This window comes from Urocampus carinirostris, chromosome 7, assembly GCF_059441175.1.
Source record: "Urocampus carinirostris isolate Australia breed hairy pipefish chromosome 7, RoL_Ucar_1.0, whole genome shotgun sequence".
Taxonomy (NCBI): domain Eukaryota; kingdom Metazoa; phylum Chordata; class Actinopteri; order Syngnathiformes; family Syngnathidae; genus Urocampus; species Urocampus carinirostris.
Window position 1 is genome coordinate 36,312,882 of NC_142355.1, and position 11,487 is coordinate 36,324,368.

Sequence of the window (11,487 nt, forward strand, 5' to 3'; positions counted from 1 at the left end):
TTTTTAAGTTGTGGTTCAGAATAACAAGAAAAGCAAATAATTTAAGGGTGTCAGTAGTCGTGATTGTTTTATTCTTTCTGACAGCTCCATCTGTTGTTTGCAAAATTATCGTTTTTCTAACAAAGGAAAATTCATGTTTTTTGCATAGCCCTTAAATACAAACAGTCATAAAGGGCAGCACAGACCACCACAACATCCTCTAATCTAAAACCTGTTTGAAGGCTGTTTCTTGTGTTTCTCTTCAAGGGCAGTAAAAAAAAAAAGAACAAGATCAACCTCAAACAAAGTGTAGAAAATGAGTGTCTTAAGTATTAAACAATTTCACTGAGGTTGCATATCGATCGCAAGGAGGAAAGCACTCCACAGCACATAGACCGGAATGGAGATGGCTCTTGAGCCTGCAGATTTCTTCTTGGTTCTAGGAATCACTAGTAGATTAGCATTTTCCAAGTGAAGGCTCCCAGCAGGAACATAAAGCTCTATCAGAAAGACATTGGTCGTCTTATAGTGACAGAAGTTTAGTCAAGTAAACAAGCTTTTATTCTTTTACACACAAAGTCCCATTCTGATCACGAGTAGGATGAAAAATAACAATAAATATAATTTCAACCCATCTGAAGGATAAAGACAATTATATTTTTGTTTGGATGCTTAAAAGCTGTTCTATATTACTCAAAATAAATGGCAGGGCAATTTATTCCTGTAATCAAGCGCAGTTACCACCTCTATTCTCACCGGCACACTTGTGTCTCTGAGTTTTAGCCTGACCTGAGATTTTTTTACCACAAACTGCACAACCAAAAGGTTTCTCACCACTGTGGGTTCTTGCGTGTTTTTTTAAGTTCCCTCGGTGAGCGTATTTTTGACCACAAATTGAGCAACCAAAAGGTTTTTCACCGGTGTGGGTTCTTGTGTGTTCTTTTAAGTTCCCCAGTTGAGCATATTTGTGACCGCAAATAGAGCATACAAAAGGTTTCTCACCAGTGTGGGTCCTTGTGTGTTTTTTTAGGTTAAAACGAAGAGAAAACATTTGACCACAAATTAAGCAGACAAAAGGTTTTACACCGGTGTGGGTTCTTGTGTGTTTTTTTAAGTTCCCGCCTTCAGCAAATTTTTTACCACAAACCGAGCAACCATAAGGTTTTTCATCAGTATGCGTTTTTCTGTGTTTGTATAACATTCCACGATGAGCAAATTTTTGACCACAAATAGAGCAGCTAAAAGGCATCTCAGCCGTGTGGATCATCATGTGCAATTTCAAGTAAAACTTTGTTGAAAACGTTTGGCTACACAGAGAGCACTTTCTGCTTTCGTCGTCAGCGTGACTCGCAGCATCGCCTTCAGACTGTTGGTCGGCATCAGCTCTTGCAGAGCCTGACTTGTCGTCAGAGTCAGTCGTTACGGGCCGACTGGAGCCGCAGCTCACCGGCTCTTTCCATTTCTCCTCTTCCTCATCTATGCTGCTAAAAGTCCCGGACAATTCTGTGAACTGTTTTTCCTCTTTCACGTCAAAAGGCTGCAACTCCTCCTCCTCCTCGTTTTTAACAACAGGCAACTCTGGCTCCAGCCGCCCAGGAGGAAAATATTTGTTGACATCTGCAAGGCACAAACCACACATTTCTATCTATCTATCTTGGCCATATCACTCAAGAGGGGTGACCGACAGCAAGACAAACACATATACAAAAACAAGGAAAAGAAGAAGGGGGAAAAAAATACCAAAAAACACACACAAAGATTTTTGGACCATGGCCATCCCAAATGCCCAAACACCCAAACAAGCCCCACAGCACCCAAGTCGGTCATGCTTTCGTCCCTCCAGATGAAACGGGACACAAGAAAGCGGCCATGTCACTCGGATCAGGGTGACACAACACACTCTTCTGTTCAAAAGCAGGGCCCGACAGCTTTCACTGGTTTACCCCTGCCGCATCATACGGTGCCCCGCCCATCCATTAGAACGCGTCCAAATATCCCACTATCCTTTCACAACACCTCTCCACTCATTCCCTCACCAAGAAGAGCTGTAGCTTCCACTAGATTTAGACCTCTTTCCTGCAGTGCACTCATAACACCATCCATCCACGTCACACACATTTGGTTTTGTAAAATATACATTTTTTTAAAAAGATGATAAAATGAAAAAAATGGGGAAAAAATAGCAGAAATGGAATAAATGGTAAATGAAAAGAATGTGTTCAGGGACAAACATGAACATATATAGTACAAATAAAAATCTGTAAGTGCAGTGAAGAGAAATGTTTTTAAGTGGATATCAGGGGATAGTACCATTATTTTACTTACACCGACCTTGATCTACGCTGCTCAAAGGAGCCCCAGTCACGGGCAACTCCGCGTTAGGTTTTTCGTCTTTCACTTCAAAAGGCTGCCAGTCCTCCTCCTCCTTTTTAACAACAGGCAACTCTGACCCCTGCCGCCCAGAGTGAAGATATTTTTTGACATCTGCGGGGCATGAAACAAACATTTGAGTTTCTAAACATCATAGTGATGCTTGGCGGCCTTCCTATCTATAAGCACTCTCGCACTTTATCCAGTGTGAACCAGTTAAGGCCAGTTGGTGACACATTGGCAGGTCGTACCCCGAGTGGGCCGGCGGACAAGCCAGTATAGGGATTCTTCATCATCTCCGCTGCTCAAAGTCATGGGCGATGCTGTTAAATATTTCTCTTCTTTCACATCAACAGGCTCCTCCTCCATTTTAACAACAGGCAACTCTGTCTCCCGCCGCCAAGGAAGGAGGTATTTTTTGTTGACTTCTGTGGGACACAAAACACACATGGTTTGTACGATCAAACCTTTTTTTTATTTTGTTTTGGAACAGATGGGGTTGAAAACAATTGATTCAAATAATAAACAAAAAAACATGTACAATATCGTAAACATGCTTTGGAGTTTAGAAATTTTACACAATTTGAGACGCTCTTAGCAGAGGCAAACATGTTCAGCCGCCATCTTAGTACTACGATGACGATATTGCACATCTAGCTTGTCCCAGTGCTGCGTTTAGCACTTAATGGCAGGGTGCAGTGAGTATCTAAAACTAAAATGTAGATGTAAAGCTGGAGGTTTAAACAGTCATAAAAAAAAACCTTTTCACATCTCTTCTTAGATTTTAACCCTGGAACACACCTGGGTCCAAACGGGTGGGGAATTTGGCCTTGATGCCTTTGGCTGTTTTCAGCTCCGAGTGATTTACATCACGTGTTTTTGGTCCATGTGACCATTGAAGATGCGTGGAAAGAAAACGCCAATGAGGGCTGCGTCGCGTAAAATAGGAGCACTGTTCAGAAATTGTTGTCGATAAATAAACGTGGGTCAGCTCAAACGTGGGTCAGCTTCGGGCTGCCGATGGAGCTCGCTGAGGGTTTGAGAAAAACAAGTGTCGTCAGAGGAAAAAACACTGCGGCTTGAGGGAGAACATCTGGGGTTGCGAAATGGACAGAAAGTAGGCTGGGTCAAGACGTCTTCTCCAACTACCTTCAGGGAAATCATGTAATTTTGGAGAATCGAAAGAGGACACGTGAAATTTCTGAACAGAGGGGATAAAAGCTGATGTCTCAGAGAGACAAATAAGAAACGCTGTGTCAACTCTTGTAACGAAAGAAATGGTTTCTCCCTTTCCCCCATATACCCTGCATGTGTTTTGGGGCGATGCCCAAAGACGTTCTTCTCCGAAATAATCTCTTGCTACTCCGCACTTCGGTTATTGCTGGTTCACTGCTTTGTGAATTTTGAATTGAATTGTCTTTATCGTCATTGACATCAACGTATCGTTTATTTTGTTCAGACTGAGAGCACACAGCTAACACGAGGGAAAAATCGTATGTCTGTTTGGTGGGCGTGACTGCGTCTGCACGACTGACAGCATAGAGCAGCCTATGCTGTATAATGTCCGTCAAACAGCCAGAGTGGCCAGGCTCACAACTCAACAACGAAGCAAAACAAACTGGAAAGCAAACGCCTGCTTTTAGCTTCTCGTAACATTGGAAAAAAAACAAAAACGATTAATTAAATCAGACTGGGGAATGTCAGAAGAGCGCAAAGAAATAGTAATCACCAGCGGGTGCTCCGTGGATTGTAATCACATCTGAGAATCGAATGTAGCAACGTCGGGAAAAACCCAATCCCTAGGCTACAAGTCCGACCTAGTGCTACAGCTAGGCTAACAACTCTCTTCAGCCACTCCTGCCAAGTCACCAACACCAGATCCATTACCCCTGAAACGGATAACCTGGAGCTAAAACTCAAGGGAAACTGCTACATTTGTGACTAATGTAGTTCAATCATCACTGAGACCTGGCTGAAGTTGTGGTTAGAGAATGCTAGCGTGCAGCTAGACAGCCTCTAACAAAATTGCTTTCTTCTGAGAAGCCCTCAAATATCGTAGTCTTTTGTATATTGACAATAAAGACCATTTCTTCAACTACAATTCCGTATCTATTTTAATCTGTAGATCTGTTGTTGTTATTGGTTACAGTCAAATACCGTATTTTCCGCACTATAAGGCGCACCTAAAAGTCTTAATTTTTTTTTCAAAAGCTGACCATGTGCCTTATAATACAGTGCGCCTTATATATGGCTCAATATTAAATCGCAAGGTCTCGCAACTTACGCAACAGCCGCCGACTCGATTTTCCCCCGAACGTGGAGTAGTTCGCGGTGTGTGCTGGGATTTATATACCGGCGTTTCATTGGCTAACCAATGTGTCAATCATCATTTGAATCGATCGCTATTGGCTGAAGTTATTCGGAGCCTCGGATTGGCTAGAGCGCCAAAACAAACCCTGCAATTGGCCGAAAAAGATGTGTCAATCATCATTTAAATCGTTTGCTATTGGCTGAAGTTATTCGGAGCCTCGGATTGGCTAGAGGGCCTAAACAAAACCTGCAATTGGCCTAAAAAGATGTGTCAATCATCCGTTAAATCGTTTGCTATTGGCTGAAGTTTTTTGGAGCCTCGGATACGCTAGAGGGCAAAAACAAACCCTTCGATTGGCCGAAAAAGATGACTGAATAGCAAGCTTGCTAAACTACGCCATGAAGAAACATGTTTCATTAGTCTGTATTTGTAAACATTTTACTCTCCTGGATTTACTACACTGACGGTTGTAAGAAGACCATGATTGCGTATCATTATTGAACATGAGAGCTTAGGTGAGCTATGCGGCTTTATATTTTCCCGGTATCTTGTTTTAGAACGATCTTGATGTTGCTGTGATGAGTTGAGTGAATTAAACTCAATTCCAAGTGTTTATTGTCATATGCACAGTAAAGTTGCGAGCGAAAAAGAAAATAGAAACTAAGGATAGGTTGTTATTTCTTGAATCCCAAGACTTTAACCTTCGGAATGATATTTGAAACGATGCATTTGAGTGACATCGTACGGACACCGCATCCGCACGTGTCTACGACACGTATTTGCTTCTTTGCAAGCTTTGGGAATGTTAAGGGGGTAATCAGTTTGACTGAATCATCTGACTGTTTTGTCTACATTCCCATTGTAGCGCCTTATAATCCGGTGCGCCTTATCTATGGAAGATATAGGACCCAAAACAATTTTTTTGGGGGTGCGCCCTATAACCCGGTGCGCCCTATAGTGCGGAAAATACGGTACTCTATTGTCGGTAATGACATCATCTCGAGGTAAGTTTGCCAGTCTGGGACTTTATGAAGATGTGACATGGAAGTAGTTTTTTGGGTTTTTATTGGTGGTTTCCACGGTAATGGACCAACTTGCATTCGCTAGTAATAGTTCGAGGATGAAGAGAAACTTCAACGAACGGACATTGATGCCGATGATATGGAAGTAAAAGATCAGCGTTTTTGATAAATCCCTTGTTTTGGTTTTGTGCAACACTCCCCTGGAGTGCCACATTGTAAATAATGCTCACTATGTTGCTCTCAATGACAATAGAGACAATTCGACTTTTAATTCCTATTAAAACATTAAAAAACAAAAACATTACAAGACCATTGCTATTACAATTAAATTATTCAATATGAATCCAAGACATTTTGAGACCATTGTTACTTTGAATTATTTTTATACAACACAGATATGGAACGGTGGACTTCTGGAGAAAAAAAAACAAACAAACAAAAACACAGCAAGTCAAAGATGTCCAGGGGAACTACAGTGACCAACCTGCTCTGTTCAACACAGCTCGATGCTGCCCAGGAATGGCGTCCGAGGTAACACGTTCTGGCTCCATCTCCTCTGGCTCTCTCCAAAGCCCCTCTTTGGACCTCATGCACATATTGCTTAGGTTTGAAGATCACGCTTGATTTCTGCCAAGTAATGTGTAAATATGTATACTAGTTATTGATTGAAATAACTTTGCCATTCAGCATATATTAATGGTAAGAACTGTAGCGTCTACGATATAAAAATGCAAACAAGTGTGGACTTAAGACTAGTGTACATACAATTGAAATGAAAAGAATAGTCTTTATTGTCAATTATATCAGCGTTGCTAAAACATGGCACTCCAGGGTAAAACGTAATTAATACTTTGAAAAGAAAAAAATATGTTTAAAAAAACTACAAGGAAAAATAGCCAGAAAAAAAAAGAATTACAATGTAGCGCTTAGTAAACTGGCTTAAGTTATAATAATTGGCTATGCAATGAAAAAGAATGGTGAATCGTCCCGATAGTCTCTTGAAAAGAAGTGCAACAACATCTCGCAGCAATATAATTCACAAGGTATGCGTGTTCACAGTTTTGTGCAATATTACACATTTTTACCGTTTCATTTAGAAATTAATAAAAATAAAATAATAATATGGATACACCTGTGGCATTCTTGCCATGGGGGAAGAAGATAAAACGGAAACCTCCAGGAAAAATCAAGCAACAGACTTTATTTGACCAGGAAACCAAAGTTTGCATGCATCATTCATCTCCAAACCATAAGTACAACAGTGCTTCGCGTTCGCGGCTTAAAAATTATCCTGGATAAGGTAAACTGCACATTCGTAGTAGTGCACACTAGTAAATTGATTCCTTCTGTTAACCACGGTACTGTTGTCTTGTATACCCTATATCAGGGGCTGCCAATCCTAGTTAAAGGTGAGGTGTGATGTTTGAGGCATCCTTAAAAAGTTGAGAGTAAATATTAACTATTAAGTATGTGTTAACAATACCCAACTGAGGTCAGATAGTTTATTTATCAGCTTCTATTTTACTTTGAGCATTGTTGTTCCGAGACTCGCAACACATTAAGAAGCAAGAAAGAGGGAAGGGGTGGAGAGTGACTTTATGCTTGTAATCATATTTTGTTTTTTGTTAGTGTAGCATTAAAATGGTAAGTGCAAAAAAGGTCTGTTTCAAATAAAACTGAACGCCTACCCGAGCGCCCCAAAGGATATAAAAAAAAAAAAGTTTTTTTGAGTTTGTCTAAGATATGCACGTTCTTGGGCAGACTGAGGCTGCAATAAAATAAAATAAAATTCCCTAGACAATCACTATGACCCATCACGAGGGAGTTAGTTTCAGAATTAGTCCGCAAGATACTCAGGTATTTGGGGGCAACCTGGCTCCCACGGCAAAATGTTGAGACCCTTGCTCTATATAGTTCCAACATTGCGAATATTTTCTTAGAACAGATTAACTGCAAAGATTGAGGGAATACCGTTTCTCTTCATTTGATTGAATCATTTTGTTTGATGGGCAGCACGGCGGGGCAGTGGTTAGCGCGTGTGCGACACAGTTCTAAGGTCTTGGGAACCTCCTGTGTGGGTTCAATCCAGCTACCGGACTTACTGTGCGGAGTTTGTATGTTCTCCCCGTGCTCGCGTGGGTTTCAGCCGGGCACTCCGGTTTTCCTCCCACATTCCAAAGACATTCATTTCAGGTGTATTGGCCAGTCCAAATTGTCCCAAGGTGTGAATGGGCGAGCGAGTTGTCTGTCCCTGTGTGCCCTGCGATTGGCTGGCAACGAGTTCAGGGTGTCCCCTGCCCACTGCCCGATGATTGCTGAGATGGGCTCCAGCACCCCCGCGACCCTACTGAGTATAAGTGGTGCAGCTAATGAGATGAGGTTTTGTTTGATTAAAAGGCCAGTCTACATTGTCTGAAGTCTCCACATTATAATTGACAATAAATAAGCAGAGGTATGGAGAAGTTTCAACAACACCAGAGAAACCTCTATCAAATTTTTGTGGATTTCAAGAAGGGTTTTGGTAGGGTGTAGGTATACTGCTTTACGGGCCAGCATGCAGAAGTACATGAGCCACCAACTACTTCAGACCATTGAACAACTGTATGCCAATGCCAAAAGTGTGGTACTGATCAACATGGAGCATGGTTTCGAACCTCAGCCGGTGTGAGGCAAGGCTGCATTCTCTCTCCAATTTTATGCAACATTTTAATGGATAGAATCATGTCCAAAGCTCTGGAGCAGCATGAAGGTACATTCAGTATTGGGGTACCCAACATCATGAATCTCCACTTTGCTGATTATATTGCCAGATTGGCAGGAGATGAACTGGAACTCACTGTCAATCGCCTTGAAAAAGCATCAACCGAGTATGGGATGAAAATTATACCAGAAAAAAAAAACTAAAATAATGACCAACAATCCCCAAAGTATCACCACAAACATCACCATCAACCACAGAGAACTAGAACTTGTCACCAATTATAAATATCTTGGAGCTGTCATATCAAAAGAGGGGTCAGAACCAGAAATTATGGCCATGATAGCTCAAACCACAGCTACACTTAAACCTAAACTAAGACTTAAACATATCTGGAGGCACAAGAACATAGCAGTGAAATCAAAGATCACACTCAATGAGTGTTAATTTTACCTCTGAAGTGATGGGTCCCGGGGACTCGCATGCTCAAAAATCTATGGGCCCCAACAGAGATTTATGGGTCCCCAAAATTTAGTGTTCTCCATGCCCTTACAAACTGTCGTATTTCCCTTACAAAATACAAAAAATATTTTTTTTTTCAAACATGTTTATTTATGTAGTTGAACATGTTATATTGTACACGTGTTTCCTTGGCTTATATCATCTCATCTCATTAGCCGTACCGCTTATCCTCATTAGGGTCGCGGGGGGGCTGGAGCCCATCCCAGCCATCTCCAGGCAGTGGGCCGGGGACACCCTGAACTGGTTGCCAGCCAATCGCATGGCACACAGGGACAGATAACTCATTCGCTCATTCATACCTAGGGACAATTTGGACCAGCCAATTCACCTGAAATGCATGTTTTTGGAATGTGGGAGGAAACCGGAGTGCCCGGAGGAAACCCACGCAAGCACGGGGAGAACGTACAAACTCCGCACAGGAAGTCTGGAGCTGGATTTGAACCCACGACAGGTTCCCATGACATGAACTGTGCCGCACAAGCGCTAACCACTGCGCTGCCGTGCTGCCCGGCTTATATCATATATATTGTTAATGAAATTTTTGTTGCGAGACACTGAGTTGCTCGACATGAATGAGGTTTATTATATATAAAAAAAAATGAAGTCGCTTGGACGTTCACTGTAGAAGGAAAAAATACAAGCAAATATAATTAAGTAGAATAAGTAATACATTTTCTTATTCAAATTATTAATTCATTTTCTGCATTAAATTATTGTTGCTAATATACAGATTAAAAGGGATCACCACAAACCTGTCTTTTCATTTTCTCCTTACGTACTTCCTTTTTTCTTAACTTCTTTATACAACATAATAATTCGTAACATATGTACAGTAATGCATCAAAGCAAGTGAGCCGTTTGAGAGCCAGCTCTCTTTAATGAGTTGAGCCGAAAAAGCCGGTTCTCTAAAGAGAAACGGACTTTCACTACGCAACTCGAACTGGAGATCGGCGTGCAGACGAAAACTCGAACCGCGAGACCAAAACGAAAATAGCGGATCTGCCTCACGAAAAGTTTGGAGTGCAGTAAATCTATGTTAAAAAATGATAATGACAATTTGGTGTCGAAAAAGTTGCGTCCTGGGGACGCACGTTGATTTGACACTATGCGTCCCAAGCAAAGATAATGCGTCTAGGACGCAGGGACGCGGGCAAACGAGAACACTGGACTCATGCAAGCGCTGGTGACTTCCATCTTCCTCTCACAGCAAACTCGAAAAGAAAATCCTGGCCATGGCAATGCAATGCTACAGGAAATTCAAGGCACCAGCTACTTAGGCCCATGTGACAAACGGAACTGTGTGCATCACCAACAGAGGGCACATTGGACCCTACCAAGGACTGTCATCAACTGTGCGAGACGGAAACTTCAGTAGTATGGTCACGTCACGTCATCAGGACCGACCAAGATCATTCTCCAAGGCAAAGATCAAAGGGGCAGGAGTAGAAGTAGAGGAAAAACGAAATGAACTGAGCAGACAACATTAAGAAATGGACTGGTGCCAACTTTGCCACGACCCCAAAACAGGCCTGGAACCGCCAACAGTAGAGAAAGCTGTCCAGAATTGGGTCCTTATTGGGCTAACGACGACCCATGCGGTTCAGGGATCCGTGAACCGTGATTTCATAAACGGTAAACAATACATTTTCTAACCATTGACACGTTTATGAATGTCAAATATAAAAATAATACCAGTAGAACACGTTAAAAACAACAACAGTACTTTGTTGTCTAAATACGTAATCAATCCAAACAGTGAACTTGACGAGTATGACGAAAAAAACAAAGATCGAAAAAACAAACCTTTAGTCATGTTTTAATCTATCTAACAAATTGGGAACAAAAATAAAGACATAAAACGGTTAACTCACGGAAAATGTTACCAAGAATTGCCGAGCTGGCAACTGGAGAGTAGTAACAAACCGGATATCCGTCTTGAAAAACGTTCCGATCTAAAACAAGATCACAAAAGGTTTCTCACCACAGCGGGTTTTTGCGAAATTTTATAAAATTCCCACAGTGACCAGGGCCACGAAATGAAAAAAAAAAACAAAATAAACAAGAATACAAAACCAATGTTTACCTTAGTTTTTTAACCTCACGCAAATCTGTTTGTAAATTAGTAACCCAAATTCCTCTGCGACATCGCCTATTTAAACGCGAACCCATCACAACATCATCCATTCGGCATTACAATTTAATGCAATGACTGAGATCATCGCGTTCAAAGCCAGAGCTACCAACATTAAAAATCATTTTTCAGAATGGAAAAAAGATCATTTAGATTTTTATTTTGTCTTAGTATCAACATCATTATATATATATATATATATATATATATATATATATGTGCCTTTCCAGCAGCTTCGTGTTATTTCACTCTTTTTGTGATTTATTGTTTTAATTGTCTGCTTCTATCTTCTGTGTTTTTCATCCCGTTTGACAACTACACTTTGGATTACTTTCTATCCTATCGTTATGGGTTTTAACGCACAAAAATGCGTTTATTCGATGAATCAACACATTGCACTGAAAAATTCTCGTGCCGGAGTGATAGGGGGGGCTATCGTGGCTGCAGAATCGGA

The 11,487-nt window shown here is 41.3% G+C and overlaps 1 protein-coding gene across 4 annotated transcripts; it reads right to left on the reverse strand.

The window, feature by feature from the left end:
• Positions 1-82: 82 nt before the first annotated feature.
• On the reverse strand, positions 83-11,093 carry LOC148363184 (uncharacterized). 4 transcript variants are annotated; one of them, XM_088340770.1, is made up of 5 exons: positions 10,786-11,093; positions 6,167-6,309; positions 2,601-2,777; positions 2,305-2,463; positions 83-1,596 (listed from the first exon to the last, which is right to left on the reverse strand). In XM_088340770.1, exons 2-5 carry the CDS (start codon positions 6,276-6,278, stop codon positions 707-709), a joined length of 1,338 nt encoding a protein of 445 aa, XP_088196896.1. In that variant the 5' UTR covers positions 6,279-6,309; positions 10,786-11,093; the 3' UTR covers positions 83-706. The 4 variants fall into 4 exon arrangements, with proteins under 4 accessions (XP_088196896.1, XP_088196895.1, XP_088196894.1 ...); XM_088340769.1 differs by having other exon boundaries at positions 10,706-11,093; XM_088340768.1 differs by having other exon boundaries at positions 85-1,596; positions 10,774-11,086.
• Positions 11,094-11,487: the final 394 nt, after the last annotated feature.